Source organism: Epinephelus lanceolatus, chromosome 10 (assembly GCF_041903045.1).
Source record: "Epinephelus lanceolatus isolate andai-2023 chromosome 10, ASM4190304v1, whole genome shotgun sequence".
NCBI classification, from domain to species: domain Eukaryota; kingdom Metazoa; phylum Chordata; class Actinopteri; order Perciformes; family Serranidae; genus Epinephelus; species Epinephelus lanceolatus.
The window spans coordinates 24,510,607-24,532,239 of NC_135743.1; the positions used below are offsets into that span (position 1 = coordinate 24,510,607).

Sequence of the window (21,633 nt, forward strand, 5' to 3'; positions counted from 1 at the left end):
TGTTTTCTGTTGTTTTCAACATGAAGAGTTGTCATTACTGCGGTAACAACTAATGGGGATCCTGAATAAAGTATAAAGAATAAAGACTGTCATGGTCAGTTATTTCTGGTGTGTGTAAGACTTCAGTCAATATTATTCATTGTGTCTGATTAACATTAAATACAATTTCAATGTAAAAACAAGAGAGTAAGATGGGAAAAGATGTCGGTCCTCAAGAGCATGCATGGTGCACATTTGTTATTCATATGTTTTTTCAACTGTTTACAATTGTTCATAGAATTAAATATTTAAAAGTTATTTAAATATAAACTATATTAAATATCAAGGCACCTATGAGATTGAACTTCCCAAGGAGTTCAAGATAACAAATGACGATTATCTGATTCCTTCAACATTTCTACATTCTAAAGAAAATTGCAGGTTTCTCTTATTACAAATATTTTCTTAATATGATGATTTTTTAAGCTAATGAATGCTAAATTAGCTGTTAGCACACAAGTTTCATTCTGTTTGTGTTGTTAAATCATTTTCACACAGCAATATAAGTCAGAGCACATAAAAACGGCAGGTGCAGGGGAAAGATGCCTTGACTATAATGAACTATATGCTACAGAAATTCAACGATAATCACATTTTTATCAATATTACAAAGGTGTTTGGGCTGTTATCCGAGGAATTCTCTATCTACCAAAGTGAATTTGGGTTTCCAGTTCATTTTCATTTGAGGTCTGAGGCTTGTACCGATGTGGGAGGATGCTGGTGTTTATAATGTGTGATCACTTCAGCTAAGATGGTGACCAGCTTCCCCTTTGACTTCCTGTCACGTTATCATTAACACACTTTCAAGCCACACAAGGGTTTTTCCACACTGACCTGGGCATGCACAAATTATTCTCACTTTGTCAGTAGTTTTAGTTGATTAATGAGTGAAAACAGTCAGCCGGGCTGCATGTATTTACACATAAGTACACATAAGTGCCCACTGAGGACCATCCTTTTCAAATTCTGTTTGTGTCCCATCCACTTTCAAAAATGTAATACACTACAGCAGGGCTATTCAAGTACAAATTCAATTGGGCCGGATTTTGAAACCAGAAAATGTCGATGCACCAGACATTTTCAGCAACAAGCAACCTGTTGAAAACTTTTTTTAGCTTTTGGTAATGATGCATTTTTAACAAATGCAAATTGAATTAGTAGAAATAGCAATATGTGTTGTGTCACATTTAGAATAAAAACATTATATGTATTTAGTCACATATCAAACTGCAGAAACAGAATAAAAAAGAGCACCATGGCCTCTTTACTGTTGACTGACTTTACTTTGCCGTGTGTGTGTGTGTGTGTGTGTGTGTGTGTGTGTGTGTGTGTGTGTCGAGAACAGGAGAGAGAGGCTGCAGTGTGATGATAAATGAAACCATAACTTTAAAAAGTACTGATGAAAGAACTGGTAACATCAGAGCCTATTAATACTATGGTCTTTATAAATGTTGCCACGGCCCGCTTAATTCCGGGTGTCAGTTCCCACCTGTAGCTGGGCTATGAATAGGTCTACACTACAGTTTGGTCAGCCGTCAGATTCTGTGTGAATATCTGAGGAGTAGCATATTATAGTTAGTACTATTCTGACAAACTTCTGAATGATGATTATCATTTAGCATAAATTCCCAGAACAACATTCAACCCTGGCCATTTTCCTCTCTCCGCTGCTTCCCTGACCTTTTCTGCTCCACCCAGGAGCACTGTAGTGGGAGGAAAATTAGGACTAATTACCCAGGGCCCCAGTGGCTCTTGAAAAGCCTGGAATGAAAAGTTTGATTATGTTTGCAATTTTTTTTTATTTTTAAGTAATTTGTGTTGTAAATTAAATAAAATTGGCTCAGTAAATCAGTAAAGACTGAACTTTCTATTTAAAAAATAACGTAAGCTCTCTGAGGCCACTTTCAAACATTAAGTGAGCAAAATGGTTTAGTTAGCTTTGTTGTCTGTCCCAACAGACTTCTTAAAGGCCTGTTAAAACAGCAACTGATAAAAGCAGGTTAAAGTACAGAGTCTATTTTAGATTGTTCAGGGTGGTTATTGCAGAGGGAATGAAGGATTTCTTGTAGATGTTTTCTGAGCCAGTGGGACTTTGTAGCGTCTGGCTTATGCCAGTAACTGGAAGGAGTGCTGCGGGGGGTGAGAGGGGCCCTCAGTGATCAGAGTGGCTTTCCCGATCACTGCGCGGTGACACAGTTGACATAGAGGAGCTGCTTATGCACAGGCATGGGCCCAGAATTTGGTGCTACATCCCTGGCTACACCTTTTTATTGGTTAGTATCTTTATCCATCTAATTTGTATTTAAATTCCACCTACACCACTCTTTCTGTCTTGATTTAATTTATTTCCTGCTTGACTTCTGACATTACATGACGGACCAATCCACTTGAAGGGGTTGGGTTGGGTGATGACGGACAAAAATCATGCCCCTCTCACATTACAGGGAGGCTACTGACATTTTGTGTCTCCCCCCACATCTCAAACCAAAGACACACCCTTGCATATAGATACATTTACAGTAACAGCTTTCTCATACTCATCAAATCAGCTATGGCATTAAAAGTATCCTTCCCAAAATGCAAGTGCTCGTACATGTTCAGTGCATATGTTCAGTACATAAATAGGTCAACACGTATGCTGAATTTTACAGTTTCCCTTATTCAGCAGGAAGTCAGTATTTCAAAACTGTTCTTATCTATCACCCTGATAAAGCAATTGTTCCTGCTAAAGAGGAAATTCAATGGGTGTTTCTTGTGCAGTGCATTTTGACTACAGATGATGACTAATAAAGCAAGAATTATCAAACATATTTGCAAGAAAAGATTACAGTTTAATAGTGATTTGTCACAACACATAAGTTGCTGTTGATGAGATGAACCGTAAGGGAAAAGTTCTAGATGAGAAAAAATAACATGAACAACTTTAAAAAATATATATATATATATGTGAATTACAGCAGACAGAAAAATAAGGCATATGTCATATATACAGAAATAGCATATCAATACTGTTTTTACAACTTTTTTGACCCACATCAGCTGGACATCGCAAAGAGGGGCTGCAGCTGTTCCTCCTCCGAGTTGACTGACCTTACACGTTGGCGTATATCGCATCATCCCAGTCAGTCTGTAAAGAAAACAAGATTAACTCACTCTCTTCTCTCATGCATGGAAACAAGGAATGAATTACAAAAATAATTAGCATACCTCCATGTTGCCATAAACATGATCATTGCCATAAAGTTCAGAGCAGTGCACATCATCATAGCTCTTATCTTTTCTGAGGACAGAACGCAGAAAACCAACATGTTTTTTTTATATATTTACCACACACAGGACAATACAGGGTTTGACACTGATATTTTGGTTTATACTGAGGTGACTGACCCAAACCTTTTTGTTGCAGCATACTGAGGGAGCGCCAAATCTTTGTCTGCCTTCACGGAGCTCATGTGAGGTGTTGTTGCGACCTCAGATCTCCCCCTGCTGGCAGAATAATGGTTTTTAATTTATGAACCTGGAAAAAAAATCTACTGATACTTTTCACCACCACTGAACACAGGCTGTCATGTCCTGTAAGAATTTGCATCTGCACCATCTGCTCCACTCAAATACCTCTACATCACTGGTTCCTAATGTGGGGGTCCTGACCCTTACAGGGGTTGCCAAAGTTTCACACAGGGTGCAAGGCCTTCTTGATTTTAATGGGTGTAAGAAAACGTAAAAATAAATGAACAGCAGGCCTGTGTGGTGGGGTGCTACTTTAATGCAGTGTGTTTCAGGAGGCAGGTTATCTTTTGTAGGTTTATCTGCTGCTTTGTTTTGCCGTTTTATACTTACTGTGCTGTTATTCAACCAACTGTGTTGTTTAATTGTGTTTGCAATTCTATTTGTACAAGTTCTTTTCTTTCAGTTAAGCCGAGTGCCTCCTTAAGGCATGTGAGTAAAAGCACCAGGACACAAGTGTAGATTGCACCATTTTGCTGTGACTATTGCTGCGATGCACCTGAGGTGAATAGGTGGTGGCACCCCGGGGCACTCCTCAGTGTAGTCTGCCTCTCCACGAATGGCCTCTGCTCACTTCCCATAATTTCGTTTAGTCTAATTTTGTGTTGGACTGGATGAAGTATCTAATTGTGGTTTCAGATTTTGGATAATAACTATTTTAAGCCACTTGTAATAAACAGTAATTTGATTCCCCCTTACTGGTATTTGTATTTATTGGACTATTACTGATTTTTTTTCTTTTCTGCAAGCATCTCCAGTCCCTGTTTATTTGCACATTTTTGCTAAAGTCAGTAAAACGTTTGGTTTATTCTGACTTCAGGAAAAGTATGCACTGAAAACAACCAAAGAGCGAATAGAACAATGGTCAAGAAAAAAAGGAAATCACTGGATTCCTCAAAAAAGAAGCCTTTTAAGTATGTGTGGTTGTTAAGAAATATAAAATCAGGAAAACTCATCTCTGACAATATTCACAGAAAATAATCTGCTCAAAATTCATCTTAGTTGCTTATTTTACATAAACTTCCTGCAGGCAGGAATTTGGTTTAATTGCACCGTTTATCTTTTGTTCTGTACTGTTACTGTTACGCACTGAATATGTTATAAAATACCCATAAAATATGTCACTTAGTCAGGGGTCATCAGTTTGCCCAATGATATAACAGGGTGTCCTGAAGGAAATGGGTTGGGGACCACTGCTCTTCTCTACACGCATGACTTTCTTTCGGATGTATGTTTGTAACTGTAAAAATGTCTTATCGCACTCAGACTTCAAAGCTATACTTCAAAAACACAACTCAAAAGAGAAACAATGGTTTTGTGCTTTAAATGAAACATTTCCGACACCAACTTACTATTTCTGAACAGCTTTCACCGTTATCAAAAGCATCACCAAAATCCCACCAGCTACAGTGGCGATGATGATGTAAGGATTCTGCATCTTACCTGTCCAAACAGAAACCACGTAGTGTTATCTTTTAGAATTTCTCAATACAAAAATTCATGCCTTCAGTCGTCAGGTGTTTGTCACACACTCTAGAAATTCTAAAAGAAAAAACATCCTTACTGTTAACAGGTAGAGAGAGTGTGAGGGTGGCATTGCCCTGTGTGTTGTCTGCCAGACAGTAGACAACCTCAGAGGATCCCAACTCTGCCTGCAGAGTCCCGATGGTAAGGGAGCCATGTTTCTCCACCCTGGTGCTCGGCAGGACTTTGTCAGAAAGCAAAAAATGAACCATGCTGGGAGGCTTGGACTCTGCAATGCACACACACTTTACCATGTCTGCCTCTGAGGAGCAAGAGGAGGCTGCCCTGATCTCAGGGGCATCTGTAAGCACAAGATATGCAGTTATGACTTAGCCATGCTTCTATTATAAATGTTTACATAGAAAATCTCTTCTTTATTGTTACATTTCTTTGATTGCTTGCTTACACAACACATTGAGCTGCACAGGGCTTGATTTGCTTTGTCCGACTGTATTGACGGCAGTACAGTACAGGGCCCCTGTGTGTCTGGTGACATTTGACAGCATGTAGACGCTTCCTTGATGCAGCTGAGCACCAGTTTCATTGTGCCACACATAGCTGCTGGCAGGAGGGTGGGCATCACAGGAGCATTTCAGCCGCACAGCTTCCCCCTCCTTTACATCGGTCTTGTGCTCAACCTTCACGTTCACTGGAGCGTCTGCATCGAAACATACAGTTCATGAGACCATGGTGGTGCAGATGACAGAATTTACTGTCCCTCATGCAGCCAGCTCATCCGAGATAAATGACAGTAGGAAACCGTGCAATGCTCTTTTTCCAGTGCAGATGAATACATGATGACTGTAAATTCCCCGACAGTGACTAAGAAGCTACTATATTTTAATGTATGTGTGTTGGTAAGAGCTTCCATGTTTGGTGAAAAAAAAACCCTAAACACAGTATATGTAACATATGACACCAAACTGTTGGTCTGTCTTTTCATCTTTATTCGTTTTATTGGTGCTTTCTTGCACCAGGTTGTTCTAATTCTTTAAATTGCCAGATACACTTACATTTGACTTTGAGGACCTTGGATGTTTTGTGGTGCTGCCCTCCCTTGTACGTTACCGTGCACTGTAAAGGCTTGTTGTGATCGGCGCTGGTAGGGTGAAAGGTCAGAGTAGACGTTGCTTTCCACTGGCTGGCATCCAGCTGCTGCGATTGGAAATGTTCCTGTCCAGGGTGACTCCAGGTGAAGACAGGAGGAGAGGTGGGGCAGGAGTGCGATACGGAGCAGGACGCAGTCACAGTTTGACCCTCCACTGCCTCCTCTTTCACAGAGAAACTGATGGGCTTTGGTTCAGCTGTAAACCACAGATATGTTACATTTGTACATTTTACATATATTAAATATCAATGTTTCTAAACTGACGTCATTCTGATTACATGTATATGAGCTGACTTTGTCATCGGGAGGTGAAGGGGAGGGTGGAGGGCATGACTCTTAGGTGAGAGGTGGCTACCAAACTGCAGACCACTGTTTGAGACCGTCAAACAAAACAGGTGCTTTAAGTGAGACATCAGCAGCACCACCGATAGTGGGTGTTTTAGGTCAACACATGGTCTTATACTAACCATAACCAAGTGGTTTTTGTGCCTAAACATAACCAGACGTTAACCGCAGCAATGTTGCAATGAATTATTTCACCGTATCAGATAAACATGTTGACTGAACTGCTTCAGGCACAGGATTTAACATGCAGGACATCTCAAAATGGCACTTGGCCTCAATGTCAAACATCTATGTAGAGAAATGAAACTGGGTGTCCACTGTGTTGTGATCAAAGTTATTTAAAGCGAGGGGAGGTCAACCAGTTACAATAGCACAAATAAGGAACTGGGAATCGGACAGTTCTTGACAACTGAAACTTAAATCACCATTGTTACCAACTCTGTTGTACTTTCAGAGTACTTTGTTGAAGTGACAAATTCATCATTTAAATACAAGACAACTGATATAAACTATTGAGGTTAACACCGCTCGTATCACAGTAAAGTGTTCTTTAGAGTCTTGGCCCTTTGTACAAATATAATATAAGATCTGAAGTAGAAAACATCAAGTCAATAACATGAGGAAAGTAATCACTGATTTTCTTGACTCCATGTTCACCAGCTACAACACTGGAATTAAAAAGAATTATGGGAAAATGCTGGCATTAACTATATCATCCAAGAAAGTTGTTCACATTACTTACTCTTTATTGCAATGGAGACTGGCTTCTCCCTGTAGGAATACTTTTCATAGTCTCCTAATTCGATCCTGAAATAAAAAGGCCCTCGGTCACTTTGTTGAAGGGGATCAATCTTCAGTGAACAGCCCTTCTGTCTGACGTCTCCCAGCAGCCGTGTCCGATTCCGATACCGCTGCATCATTTTTGACTCGTTTGGGTGATAAATGAGCTGATGTGCCTCATCAGTCCACATCCCAGTGAATCCAGTGATCTGCCTGTCTGCATTTGGGTAGTCAAATGAGCAGGGAATCTCCACACAGGATCCAAGGAGGCCTTCAACTGAGGACGGCACCGTGGCTGACCAAGACGAGGCTTCAGTTTGAGTAACTGTGGTAAAATGCAGAGGAATATGTGACTAAATGAAAGACAGATGAAGTAGAGGCAAGAAAGATGCATAAAATAAAACACAAATTCACCTAAAGATAAAATTCTTGGACTGAGCAAAAACAAAACAACACAACAAAAAGACAAACATCTGCCTGATTAGTTGTACTTCTTGTGAGCAGAAAAGATTAAAGAGGAGAGAATGCACCATACCTCTGCAGCAAAAACACACAAAAAACAGAGCCCATGTCAAAGCATCCATCTCGTCCTCTCAGGTTCAGACCTGCAAATGAAGTGACAGATATTTTCAGTCAGGTCAGGTGCCACTGTCATTTCCTTCTGGTGAGAGATGACTTGTCTAGTTTCCATTCCACTTTTAATACAGCACGCATACACTGCATTACACACAAAAACTGACTTTTGTCCCATCAGACCCATATTGGGGAAGTCCATTGTATTAATCATGGCTAATCTTTTTTTAAGCATGTCTTGTGCTCTAAACTCTACCCACCTAACCCATATATTTTTCAAGTTTTAATCACTTTTATTAAGAGGTCTAAGTGTCTAATTGGCTCTTATTTTTTTCCATTTTGTTTTCAATCCTATTTCTGTTGTGCATCTGAGACCACAGCCCTCGGCTTTATCACTAGGTGTGCCATTCAGCTGCTCTCACTTCCTTCTTTGGATATTTGATTTATTTTGGTAATCATAACTTCTCCAATTTTATTTTCGTAAGATACGTTTCCCTCCTCGTGAGGCCAGGACTCTTTAAGCTCATCGTTACTGACAATCCCTGTAACCTGGCCCTTTAATAATTAATTTGATATTGGGTATAATAATTATAATACTACTACTAATAATAAATGTTCACAGACTTTGCATCTCTCATAGCCTTGGGTAGAGAATCACATTTTGGTGGTTGAACAAAGCTGAGCTGCCGATTTTCTTCTTTGTGTGATAGTTTGCATATTAAATGGCAGCAGAGGATCTAAGAGGCTGTGAGGGATTGTAAAACAACAAAGAATTAGTAATGTAGGCAGGTCCTAAACCACTGAGAGCGTTGTAAACAACTAAAAGAACTATGAAATCAATCCTAAAAGACTCAGAGAGCGAGTGCTGGTTGGCTAAAACTGCAGTGATATGCTTCCTCTTTCATGGTTTGGATAAAAGCATGGCAACAGTGAGTTCAGAAATAACTGTAGTTTATCAATAGATTGGTTTGGAAGAGAGCATTATGGTAGTTAGAGCTTGAAATAAATGCATGAACAAGTTTGTAGCCTCACTGACGGTGTGAGTAGGGTTGGTTGTCACACTTACTCTTGTGTGAATGCTCGTCATCAAAATATCTGTCAATGGTCATTCCTACATTAAAGGAAAGCTTAAGGTCTTTGCTTGAATGGATTATCCCTTTAATGTTTGTAACTTATTGTAACAACAGGTTTTAATCATCAAAGACACCAACGTGGGTCGGTTGTCCCTAAAGTTATCAATGTGATTTCAGGAAAAAAAAGTGTAACTTTTTAGTTTTTTAAGATAAAAACACCAAATAAGTTTTGAAATGAATCCCACCTCTATAATCAATCAATGCCCCTTGTGTTTAAACCATGAGCTTGAACCTGGTGATTGTTTGTTTGAATTATCCTCTGTTATGAGAAGTAAAATAATGGAATTTAGAGCTCTGAAAAAATGCAGCCTTTATTAAAACCATTGTTTCATAACAGTTCATACAGAATATAACATTAAATGAAACAGTAAGATTAGACGAGATTAATCTCCATCACAATATGACCAGGAACTTTTGTTAAAATGTCAAACAGCCTAGGTTGAAGTACGTAACAGTTCAGATACAACACTGTTTTCTATTGAGGAACTAAAGCAACACACTCTCTCTCTAGCCCTTTTTAGATAGGAATTGTGCAAATTTGCAGGAAAGCCCAATCAGTCTTTTTTCAGCATTGGCAGTATAAAAACAAAATCGGGGAGTGCGGCAAAATGCCGCCTACCTACTTTTGTTCATACAGAATGCGCCTTTTTCAGGGCAATGGGGGGCATGAGCAAGTAACAAAACGTGTGGCTCAGCGTGTTAGTAAACAGTGACGTTAGAGGGAAGCCATGGCTAGCCAGGCGGCAATAGTCAGGCGGCAATTCTCTCATAAATCAGCCTGTTCTTCATCGTCCCCGTCATCTGACGGTTAATGGCCTCTTCGTTTGCGAGGGCAAGGAGGGCGTGCAATGCCTTGTCTCCCCAGTTGCCCATCTTTCCAGTGTCTGTCAGGTTTGCGTTTCCCTCTTGCTACTAACTGCTCGCTAATTCCTGCTATCAGCTGTTTCCTGTTTATCCACCGCCAGTGGGTTGCATGTGCTGCATCATCAACAGCTCCTCCCACAAGTCTTCAACAGCCCCTCCTGTTGCGGAAGGAAAATTGGGCGCCTCGAATCAACTCGCCAATCCGACTCTGTGTGTCTAAACGCTCGCAGCTGGCCGGCAAAACGGCCCAACATTCGCGGAAAATCTGGCAGTGTAAAAGGGGCTTCTCTCTCTCTCTCTCTCTCTCTCTCTCTCTCTCTCTCTCCCTCTGTGTATGTGCATAGTCAAAAACACCTGAGCACATATGGACTACAACATGTTAGCCATGTAGACTGTCTTTCTGAAAAGTCACATTTTAAGCTAGCTACCACATGGCTTTAGCTTGCTCGCTTAATGTTGACCCAAATCAAACGTATTACTTTCGACTTTTTTTTTTTGTTTTTTTTTTGTTGTTTTTTACAAGTGTATGATTTTTCAATGACTAATAACCTACAAGCTTTTAATACAAATACAAAAACAACACCAACGTGAAAAATTACTCTGACCCATAAAAATGACAAAACATCTCTCCACCTCAGTGTTTAGTGTGTTCCACAAAAGTACCAGTGCAAAACTAAGCAGGACACCAACTGTTTGATATCAACACAATGTCACACCGCCCTCTAATGTAGCTGTAATAAGTACTGTGACAACCAACCCCAGTCTCCCCTACTTAAAATACTGCCAATGGGCCATTTGTTTGTTGCAAGACGACTCTGAGTTCAATGAGAGGAGCTCCCTTTACTGATTGTTGAAACAATGAGGCTGGAAATGGCTTAATTATGCATGATATTAATTCGCCTAACAGTGAGAATGTCACTTTTTAAAATAATGTGTGATGATAGACTAATGTGGTTTCATTTTCTGATAAATTATGGTGTATTTTTTGCACATGTGTGAGAATGTGTTTGTGCTTTCAGCTGAATAAAGACAACAAGACAAAAGCATTGGCCAAACCTCAGAGGTGACCACAGAGCACTATGACTCATTTTTGCACTAAAATTAAATGAAGAGGCCAAAACCATTTGTTAGTTACAAACTGTGTCTGGTTCAGAAAAATGACTTCAAATTCTGTAATTATGGCAAACATAATAAAATAATGCATCTGTTTACATAATATCCCAGCCATTATTTATTGTTGAACCACTCTGATATCACCGTAGTTCTGCCTTTGGTTAAGATAGAGAATAAACTATCCACTCTGTGGAGATGTAAATCACCAATAACAGAGATCCACATCTGTTCTGTTGTTTAAAACTGACCTATTGATTCCATTAGCTGCTTCTGTCCCCTGTGTGTTTTAATCTGATCTGCTCAGGCTGTTTTAGTATGACTAATTATGGACACATCTCAAGAACACCTACATTTAAAGAAGCACTGATCACTGAAACAGTGACGCTTAAAATGGCTTAATTGGGGCATTGGTGGCTTGGTGGGTAGAGCAGGCGCCCCATGTACAAGGCTGTTGCAGCAGCAGCCTGGGTTCAAATCCAGCCTGTGGCCCTTAGCTGCATGTCATCCCCTCTCTCTCTCTCCCCTTACACGCTTATCTGTCCTGTCCATTAAAGGAAAAATGCCAGAAAAAAATATCTTAAGGGAAAAAAAAAATCTTAATTATGCACAAGAATAATTTGCCTAACAGTGGCAGAGTCACTTTTTTATATTACATGTTAATGATAGACTATTTTGGAGACATTCTAATATATTATGTATCATTTGCACAGGCTGTGTGTAAATATGTTCGTTCTCTTAGCGACATGAAGAACCGTGGCTAAACCTCAGAGAAGACCACAGAGCACCATGACCCATTTTTATACTAAAACTAAATGAAGAGGCCAAAACAGTGTCAGCTGAAAGGTTGAACACATTTATCCAACAAGCTTGCTTACATGTTAGTTGCAAACCATATTTGCATCAGAGAAAAGATCAAATATACCTTGACAATGTGTTAGGAATACAGTGTTATACAGTACATGGTGTACAAAGGAGAAACATTTCTTGAACAGCAAGTGCTGATTAAAAGCAATGACACGTTAACACCAAACCAAATGATACGTCTTTGTAGTTTATCTTCTTAGGAAAAATAACCTTTAGTTTACCTTGAAGTGTGTCTCACAGGTGCAGAGTTGTCACGACAGGATTTCCTTTGTTCTGTTCAGCATACAGCTACAACATGAGGTGATGCATGTGTGATCTGCTCTAAACTATGACAGCTGATATGCACCCAATCAGTTTGACCAATTCACACCCCCTGCAGAAAAAAAAGTTTCACTTTACCTTCATTTCACACAAAATGGAACTATCTCACTTTGAATGTACACTGATGCCTCACTTCCCGTTTCTGAGTTCACACCCACCGTCCTGAGGTGGTAATGGTCTTAGCAGAAGGTGTTTCTTTTGCAGTGCCATTGCAGGAGCTGTTTGCAGCTAGATTCAATTGTCCTCACTGAATTCAGTCCTTCATGGACCTTGATCTCCAACAAAAGCAGGGTTCAGCATTTCACTCTTGTCTGGAGAAAAGCTGTCACCCTCTTGGACAGCTAGGTCCATGTAACGGATGCTGCGAGTGAGGTTGACCTTTTTCACAGATAGAATGTGCTTTCCTTTAACTCTCCAGAGATCCTCTTCACGTTGCGTCAAGATGTCCTCCAGCTTGACTGTGTCCTCTTTCAGGTGACCCCAGGACAGTTTCCTGGGAGTAGGAGTGATGAAGGTGCTGGATGCTGAGTTACCCATGACAGCAAATGTGCTTGAACTGGAACAATCTGTGAAGTGAAAAATATACCAGATGAAAGCAACACATTAAAGGAAAAACGCAATATTAAACTGTAGGATTCTCACAAATAGTTTTTTACCTGGTAGCTGTAACAGGTCACAGTGTTGTCTCTCCTCGCCTCTGGTTTGTCCGCTGAAGATCCACCATTGAATGAGAGGTGGTCAGGCTCCTTCATTTTTAAAGCCAATCCTGCAGCGCAGACCGAAGGCCTGACCTTGTCATCATCAAAGGAACAATTAACAGTCTCTGTCTGGATGAGATTAAACACAGTCGTTACAGTGTGAGTTAATCACTGCTGATGAATGGATCTTATAATCAGTTAGTCAATCAATCGCCAGGAAGTTCCCACGACCACAAACACAGAAAGACGGTGTGAATTTCATCATGTTAAAAGTTGTATGTATTTATTGTAAACTTTGGTCTTAATCATCAGTGTTTCAGCTTGATTTCTTCTGTTTTATCTCTGTACTGTCGGTGTAATAAGTATATTAAAAAGACAATGTCAGGGGTTCAGTGTATGAGATTATAGAGAACTGCTAATATCTGCAGAAAATACTCTAATGAAACAGTTCTGTTTCAGAAATACGCTTCATTACACAGAAGGTATTTGAAACGTAGTAATTAAAACTAAGTGATAAAAGAGAAGTGATGAAAATGCATGTGAATTGAAAAATAGAGTGGTAAACATGGATGTGAAAAATAGAGTGATAAATTATAAGTGATTTGATTAATTTAAAGCCGATTTGATTAAACAGCTGTGATGAAAACATTTTTCACAACACAATGATGCCATTTATCATTTAAGGAAAGTGACCTCAAAGGTGGAAGTAACAAGAATAATTGGAAAAAATAGAGAAATCAAAATTCTTACGAATTAAAAATGGAAGAAGGAAAAATAGAGTGATAAGTTATCAAGTGATTTGATTAATGAAAATAAGGTCTCAGTTCTTGTCCTCTTAGACCTAAGCGCAGCATTTGGTATGACTGACCGAGACATCTTAATCAATCGTCTTGAAACGTTGGTCGGTCTTTCTGACTGTGTGTTAAACTGGTTCAAAACATATATTAAAGGGAGGAAGTGTTCCACATGTCTGAGACACATGACCTCTGTTTTGGGGTTGCACAAGGGAGCTGCCTCGGTCCATTATTATTCTCACTTTACATGCTTGGTGACACCATTAGAAAACACAATGTTTGTTTCCATAGTGACGCCGATGACACGCAACTGTACATCTCTGCTGAGCCAAATGCTGCTGCAGCCATAAACTCCATTACTACCTGTCTTTTGGCAATAAATAAATGGATGAGTAAAAATTTCTTAAAGTTAAATGATGATAAAACTAAAATCCTGCTTGTCAGCCCTAAAACAAAAAGAGAAATGCTGGTTAAGAATCTGGGGAATCTAACTCCCCAGATTAGATCTGAGGTTACATGTCTTATTAGTGTGATCCTTGACTCAGATCTAAGCTTCAAGTCCCACATTAACAAGGTGATGAAACTTAGCTAAGGTATGACCATTTCTGAATTAAAAAGATGCTGAGAAATTGATTCATGCCTTTATTTCAAGCTGACTCGACCCCTGTAACAACACTTTTTACTGGCCTCCCAAAAACCACCACTGAGAGACTTCAGCTCATTCAAAACTCTGCAGCTCAGCTATTAACCAGAACCAAGAGGAGAGATCACACCAGGCCAGTCTGAGCTGCTCTGCACTGGCTTCCTGTTACATTTAGAATTGATTTTAAGCTCCTCTTCCTTGTATACAAAGCCCTACACGGGCTGGGATCAAGCTACATGGCTCACTCGCTTGTTAAATATTTGCCTCCAAGAACACTGCAATCATCTGCTGCTGGTTTATAGGAGGTTCCCAGCAACAGCCGGAGGAAGTTGAGGGATGCAGCCTTTGTCAACTACGCTCCAAAGCTATGGAACATACTACCTATAGATATCAGGGAAGCTAGCTCACTAAATATTTTTTAAAAGAAAGCTAAAAACATGTCTGTTCACTTTAGCCTTTAACTAGCTCTGACTTCCTGATACAGGTCTGAAACTCTTTCTATTTACGCTTTTACTTTCTATTTACGCTTCACGCTGCTGCAACTCTTTTAAAGTCTTCAGTTCTGTTTTATGTCCATTATATCTGTTTTTATGTGAAGCACTCAGTGCTTATACTGCCCTTATTGTAAAGCACTTTTTGCTGCATTTCTTGTATTAAAGGTGCCATATAAATAAAGTGTATTACTATTATAAAAAATAATGTGTGTAGATGACCAGTGTTTTGCCCTGCCTTACTGTGTGTATAATCCATTATAATCCATTAATCATATTTCTACATAATAATAATAATTATCATTATGAGTTCTGGATATACTCTCGTGTGTCTCCTGGGATGAAAAAATGCCCTCCAATTAATGATAAGAGAAACATAAACTCAAACATTTTTTGAGGAAATTACTGCAAGGTAGCCTATTAAGTCATACAGTCAAATCAGTAGTGAATGTTTTTTTTCTCTCTACATTTATTTATTCAATCTTGAGGCTACTTTGCAGCTGATCAATTTGGTCAAATTATGTGCAGAACTGAAATCTTCAGCTGCCTGTCACACCTGGTACTTCTTCACTTTTTTTTGGCCAGATAATTGCCCACTTCTTGGCCACTTCCCCTTTCATTGTCTTTTTGCATTCTGACTGAGCTCATCAGGCCGCAGTCTGTGACAAATCCAGGCTAATATGAGTGTGGCGGCAATCCTCACAGCTGCACATCATTTGAAAACTAGACAATGATAGTCTAGGCTCTTTGTCAAGGGTTAGTTACAACTCATGCAGGAAGGAAAACAATGTATTGACACTGACTATTGATTAAATATTGAATTTAAACTGTTGGTTAGCTGGGCTCTGTTAATAATATCCGTCAAGTATTCAGCCAAGCCCTATTTCTTACAGCCTCCATACAAACAGAAAAAACCTCGGCTCAATAGGGGCAGGAGGCTGCAACATATTAAAAGAGGACGCCACATCAAAGGTAACAGTCTACCCACCAGCTTTATTGTATACCCCAAAATATTAAGCAAAGGCACAAACAAACTAAAAGAAAACAAAAAGGGAGACCCCGGCCAAAAGGAACAAAAGGAGGGGAGACGCTGGGCCAACCACGTAGTGGGCCGTCGCTCCAGCGTCTCCCCCTAAACTACCTAAAACATGAATTAAACCTAAAGAAAACAAAAGAGATGAATAACGTGACTACCAGGCAATCTCCAGCCAAAACTAACAGAACAAACTAAAACAACAAATCACAACTCAACACATCTGCTGTTTGCGAGCCATGTGCTGTGCCATGTGCCATGCCTCCCTGTATCTATAATCCCTGTCCCTCTTATCCCCTCTTCCTCTCTTTACCCGAGTGCCGATTGCACTCAGGTGCGAGGCAGGCAGAGAGACAGGGAGAGAACAGGCTGCTGCACATAACAATATTACAAATTGTTTCATATTTGAAAATGTATAAAAAGAAGTCCGGGGTAACAGTGTTGTTGTCTATCATTAACAAGTGCTGCTATATGCTTCAGTTTGTCAATAGAGGATATGCTGGACCATCAATCACAGACTCAGTAGATCCACATCCAGCCTCGGTCAGTACTAACAGACCCAGTACAGTCGACTTCAACTTTCCTCAGTTTTATCTGTAACTAAAAACGTCCCTTTTTGGACAGCACTCCTTTTGTTTTGTTTCTCATTTGATCACTGCACCATGTCATAAATCATCTCAAACTGGTTTCTTGAACATGACAATGAGTTCACTGTACTCCAATGGCCTCCACAGTCACCAGGTCTCAATCCAATACAGCACCTTTGGGATGTGGTGGAATGGGAGATTCACATCATGGATGTGCAGCCTACAAATCTGCAGCAACTGTGTGATTCTATCATGTCAATATGGAGCAAAATCTCTGAGGAATGTTTCCAGCACCTTGTTGAATCTATGTCACGAAGCATTACAGCAGTTCTGAAGGCAAAAGGGGGTCCAGCAAGGTGTACCTAATAACGTGGCCAGTGAGTGCATTGACAGAAATGGAGTATAATACAGTAAGTATGTTTTTTTTAGTGTATAATCACCTGGAAATAAGAATTTCTGTTTTCCTTGGAGTTTCATAGCAGTTGGAAAACAAAGATATGGTGCACTACTGCCACCAACTGGAATGGTTTGTGGATCCTGATTAATTTGACTTGCAAGCCACCAAATTTCCTCTGATTTTACTTTGTAGCTAAGATGCTTAGGGGAAATGTAATGGAGGAAAAGCATACACTTTATCTAGCAGAAATGTAGTGGAGGAAAAGTGAAAGTTGAATACAAATACTCCAGTACAGTACAGATACTCCCATAAATGCTTACATACTGTAACCAAGTATTATTACTTCAAACCACTGATCAATAGCACACACATGCAGAAACAGATCATTTATGATAAGCAATCTTCATAATTATGGCTAGCATAACAAAATGTTACACCTGTACATAATATTCCAGCCATTCTTGACCTTTGAACCAGGGGCTGTTGCTGTCACTTAATATGACATATTTAACTTAATGTACTTCTGCTTTCAGTTGAGAAGGGGAATAAACTCGAGGCAGGAGCTGCTGGAGGTGAAAGATAATGCAAGATATTTAAGATATGAAATACCAGTAACAGAGATCCACATCTATTCTATTGTTTCAAGCTAACCTACTGATTCTGTTAGCTTCCAGCTGGTTTTGATGTGGAGAATAAACCCATAATTTCCCCACTGACACTTATGTGTTTTAATCTGATCTGCTGTTACATTATTTTAGTGGGAATAATTTAGACCAAATCTCATGAACTACCAAATGTAACACTTAATAAAACTAAAAAACATTTCTTCTACTTGGAAACATCTCTTCATTATGATGTAATGTCATTGCTGACTGAGTTGTCTGATTCACGATACCGACAAGTGATTGTTATGGAAATTTAATCATGATTTTCAATTGAATTCAACTCAATAAGCTTTATTGGCAGGACATTTCTTATGTGTTGCCGAAGCACAATTACAGTTTAAGACAGTGAAAAATTTGAAACAATTGTCAACAATGTGTTATTACAAAATCTTAGACATAAATTTTAAAGGAAAAAAAATAATAAGAGAAGTTGTAAATAAAAAGGCAGAGTGTGATCTGTGATGAGATGAACTACATGTTGTTGGTTGTGTCTGAGGTTGTGACATGCTCTGACATACTTGCTGCATCTATGGCGCTGACACTATTTTCTCCACATACATTTTAGTCTGGTTTAGAGTGTGAATCAAAATCTTGGAGTTTACATTTAATTTTTGTAAAGAACGTTGTTCTGATGTCTTCACATGTGCTGCAGGAAATGTTTCTCTGTCTCCACCTGTCTCTGGGGACAGAGCTGACACAGCCTGCCTTCTCTAGGCAGCCAGGTCTGCCTGTGTCTGCCAGTCTCTATGGCCAGGCTGTGATCACAGAGTCTGTCCATACTCAGTATGTTATCAGTTTCTGATCTGTCTATCCTTTAAAACACTGAAAGGTGTACAAACAGTAGCTCAAAAATATGTTTTTCGTTTTCTAGTACATGCTTAAACTTGAGCTGTCTTGTTGTCGAGGGGAACCACAGAACTTCGTAAACTTTCCATCACGCTTAATTGATCCACAGTTTGTCTCCCATTCTTGTTTCACTTCCACTCTTCGATGACTTCAGCTGCTCTAAAGCAGTCTTAAAGCACCACCATCTGGCCGATACGGCTGAAGGACTATTGAGAATGGGCAGGTTGTAAAAAAAGAAACAAAAGAAACCAACCATGGCAGTTACATCTTTAACAAACCATTGTTCAAAAAAGGTAAGGCAGCTGAATAAAAACAGAAAGCGTATATCTCGGACTGTTAAACATTTATGAAACTAGAGTATAGTGAATGGAGGTTTGTACATATGTTCCCCTGTAGAGGACAAACACATTACCAGTCAAGCAATGATGAGACAATCACAACAGATAAGCGCAAAACTAAATTTAATATACAAAGAGTTAATGTTTACATTCCTGATACATCTGTTCAGAAAACAGGAAGTGCTGGGTGTTTGTAGCACACTTTAAGATTTGGTGCTAGACAGCAAACTGTGTCACCATGGCTCTAATGATCAACTGAGAAACCCAAACACAGTGTCTATATCACAAACCAGTGGGTGGGGAAGTTTTCGGTATGCAGAGTGTGAGTTTAACGAATAAAAAGTGGCATGTTGCTTTCCAGGGAACTTTTTAAAAAATTTTATAGCAGTTGCTATTAAAGTAATGCCATTTCTCTGACGCTGATATGTGATTAACATCAACACAAGTTAAGAAATTAAACCTACCAGCAAATGTTTGCCCCTTGACTTAATTTCAGGAAAAAAAAGCTGTATTATTATAATGAAACTTTAAAAAGACTCTTAGAAAAGCATAAAAAAAAGACACCGGAGCAGACAGTGATGATGATGACAGAGGCTGCTGGTCACTTTTCTTTGATTATCTGAAAGAACAAGAAAATACACATTTTTTAAATTTGACTTTTAAAGATGCATTCATCAACAATATATGAAATTTAAGTTAAATTGTGATGTAAAGTGATGGGGTCACTTGCAGTAAGAAACCCACAGTGTTTTCAGCTTTAACTCTGCAGCTTAGTGATGAGAGAAGAAGTTTTATCCCAACAAACAGCAGTCTCATGTTACTAATTTTTGGAGATTCGAAGGTTTGTGAAATGGTGTGAGGACAACCACCTCATGTTGAATGCCGCTAAGACAGAGGAGGTGGTGTTTGACCCAAGGGCAGTCGGCGACCACAGGCCAGTGGTCATTCACAACCAACCCATCGCTCATGTCCCATCATATAAATATCTGTGTCTTTGTTGACAGCTACCTAACCTAGAGAACACATGTTGATAGTCTCTGTAGCAGATTACAACAATGGCTGCATTTCTTACGTTGTCCGAGAGTTTATGGTGTTGATCAAAAATGTATGATCATTTTTGATCAGGCAGTTAAAACACAAACTGTTCCAGTTAATCCATAGTGTGTGGAAAATAATTGGTGTCAAAGAGCACATTTCCATGCAGACTATTTTCAAACTCTACGTCAAGTCAATAAGAGCATCATTGATCCCTCTCATGTTCTGCATACAGAGTACAAGCCGCTGCCCTCTGGAAGGAGATTAAGTGCCTCATTGTGGATTGAACAGATTTAAAAATTCGTTCATACCTCTGTCTATAAAGTTGTCAAATAATTTCAGGTAAAGCCAGAACTGGCACTAGATTATGATTTGATGATTTGCATTGTTTGTAGAGGTATTTTTAGCGTTTAATGCTATTTATTCATCTTTTTGTGGTTTTCTGTTATTGCTACGTTTGGTGTATAATACTGATTTGTTTATGTACTGTGTTGTATTTTGTATATTTATGGCTGCAGCATGGGTGTAGAGCCCAAGACAAATTTCCTACATTGTGGGACAATAAAGGTTTTAGCTCCTTTTAGACCACAAACGCAGAATAGTTAGTAGGTAAGGACAATCACGTTTCTCTCAGGAGTAAATCAAGAAATACACCCCTTTTACACTTGATCTAAATATGGATATCTTTGCTCTGGATGAGGATAAAACACATGTTAATGCAAAAGCGTAAATGCTCACAGGATGCAATGCAGTCAGCCTGGAGGAAGTGCAGTCTGCACGGTTTGACCACATTTCTAAGAAAAACGTTTCCCGAACAAGTTTGAAAGACACCACTTCCACATTTTGGTACTATCTCAAGTAAACCAGGTAACAAGCTACAGATAAGCTCTCCTGTATAAACAGAGAAACACAGAGCTCATTGTCGACTTTGACCTTTGAAGGAGCAACATTTCATTTCTCTGTAGGGTCTTTTTTGTAGTTGTTGTTATTTTATTTTGAAAATTGGCCGGATTCTCTCGTCTTTTCTGTGTCCGACTTCCTGTTTGGTACGAGCCGCTCTATCCAGCTTGACAGAAGCGCTCGCAGCTCGCATGAAAAATAGAGCAGACGCCAAACTGAAGCGCTGCGGTGTGTGGATGTCTGTTCATCTTTTCGTTCATGTCCTTATTAATGCACACTTTATAACTTGCTTGTTGGATTTATTAAAAACGAACGAATGAAAACTAAATGTCTTTGAATATTTTTATTATCATTTAAAAGCGAAAATTTAAATGACCGGTAAAAATAGATTATGACCGGATTTTTATGACCGGTCAAAATGACCGGCGACGAAAAAGTCTAGCGCAACGTCTGGTTGGAATTAATTTTGATTCAACTGTGAGAACATCACACCCAATGATGCCAACTCAATTTTCAGTTCTTACCTTGAGATTCTGCTCCTGATTACACCGAAGAAAAAGAAGAACAAAAAATAACAAAGTGTTATTTTTCAGAGATCTTATCGAAAAGCAGCAACAAAAATAAAGATGTTACTTCTTCAGAGATATGGGAGATGACTGTAAGACCAATGATGCATTGGTGTGTGAATGTTTACCTTTTGAGCAGTATGGAACTAGTCACCAAATTAGAATATGTAAGGGATATTGTAATATTATGTAATGTATGTAATTATGTAATATGTAATATTGTAATATAACTATTACAGGCAAAATTCATGACCTCCTGTCCTCAGATAGTACCTATCTAACCTCAAACACAGCTGTAAAACCTAATATATACTTAGATTGCTTCTCCCCAATTTCTCTTCAAGACCGCAGTGATTTCTTCATCTAAATCATCAACGTGTCTCTTAGACCCCATCGCAACTAGGCTACTTAAGGAGGTCTTTCCTTTAGTTAACACTCATATATTAGATATGATCAATCTATCCTTATT

General features: G+C 39.2%; 2 protein-coding genes across 5 annotated transcripts in view; both read right to left on the reverse strand.

Moving 5' to 3' along the window:
• Window positions 1-2,849: 2,849 nt before the first annotated feature.
• LOC117266295 (myelin-associated glycoprotein) lies at window positions 2,850-12,196 on the reverse strand. Of its 3 annotated transcripts, XR_013492216.1 has the most exons (11): window positions 12,072-12,196; window positions 7,839-7,908; window positions 7,266-7,628; window positions 6,084-6,374; window positions 5,477-5,728; window positions 5,111-5,371; window positions 4,899-4,989; window positions 3,427-3,525; window positions 3,247-3,319; window positions 3,074-3,166; window positions 2,850-2,933 (listed from the first exon to the last, which is right to left on the reverse strand). XR_013492216.1 is itself a non-coding variant. In XM_033641413.2 (10 exons), the coding sequence occupies exons 2-10, from the start codon at window positions 7,885-7,887 to the stop codon at window positions 3,131-3,133; spliced, it is 1,515 nt and encodes a 504-aa protein (XP_033497304.2). In that variant the 5' UTR covers window positions 7,888-7,908; window positions 12,072-12,196; the 3' UTR covers window positions 2,850-3,130. The 3 variants fall into 3 exon arrangements, 2 of the variants coding, with proteins under 2 accessions (XP_033497304.2, XP_033497303.2); XM_033641413.2 differs by having other exon boundaries at window positions 2,850-3,166; XM_033641412.2 differs by having other exon boundaries at window positions 2,850-3,166; window positions 3,433-3,525; window positions 12,072-12,195.
• A 6,972-nt stretch (window positions 12,197-19,168) lies between these two features.
• Window positions 19,169-21,633, reverse strand: part of LOC117265667 (myeloid cell surface antigen CD33-like) — a 29,172-nt gene continuing 26,707 nt past the window's right edge. For both annotated transcript variants that reach the window (XM_078171855.1, XM_078171852.1), the window contains 2 exons: window positions 21,123-21,137; window positions 19,169-19,282 (listed from right to left, as the gene is read on the reverse strand). In XM_078171855.1, coding sequence (XP_078027981.1) covers window positions 19,279-19,282; window positions 21,123-21,137 — 19 coding nt within the window. In that variant the 3' untranslated portion in view covers window positions 19,169-19,278. The remainder of the gene's footprint in view (window positions 19,283-21,122; window positions 21,138-21,633) is intronic.

Excerpts from the sequence above, each read along its gene's own strand:
- LOC117266295 (XM_033641413.2), bottom strand. The coding sequence starts at position 7,887 with ATGGATGCTTTGACATGGGCTCTGTTTTTTGTGTGTTTTTGCTGCAGA. Across the intron at positions 5,729-6,083 it reads CAAGGTCCTCAAAGTCAAAT|ACGCTCCAGTGAACGTGAAG; the intron begins GTAAGTGTATCT and ends GTTTCGATGCAG. Across the intron at positions 3,167-3,246 it reads ATGTTTATGGCAACATGGAG|ACTGACTGGGATGATGCGAT; the intron begins GTATGCTAATTA and ends TTTTCTTTACAG.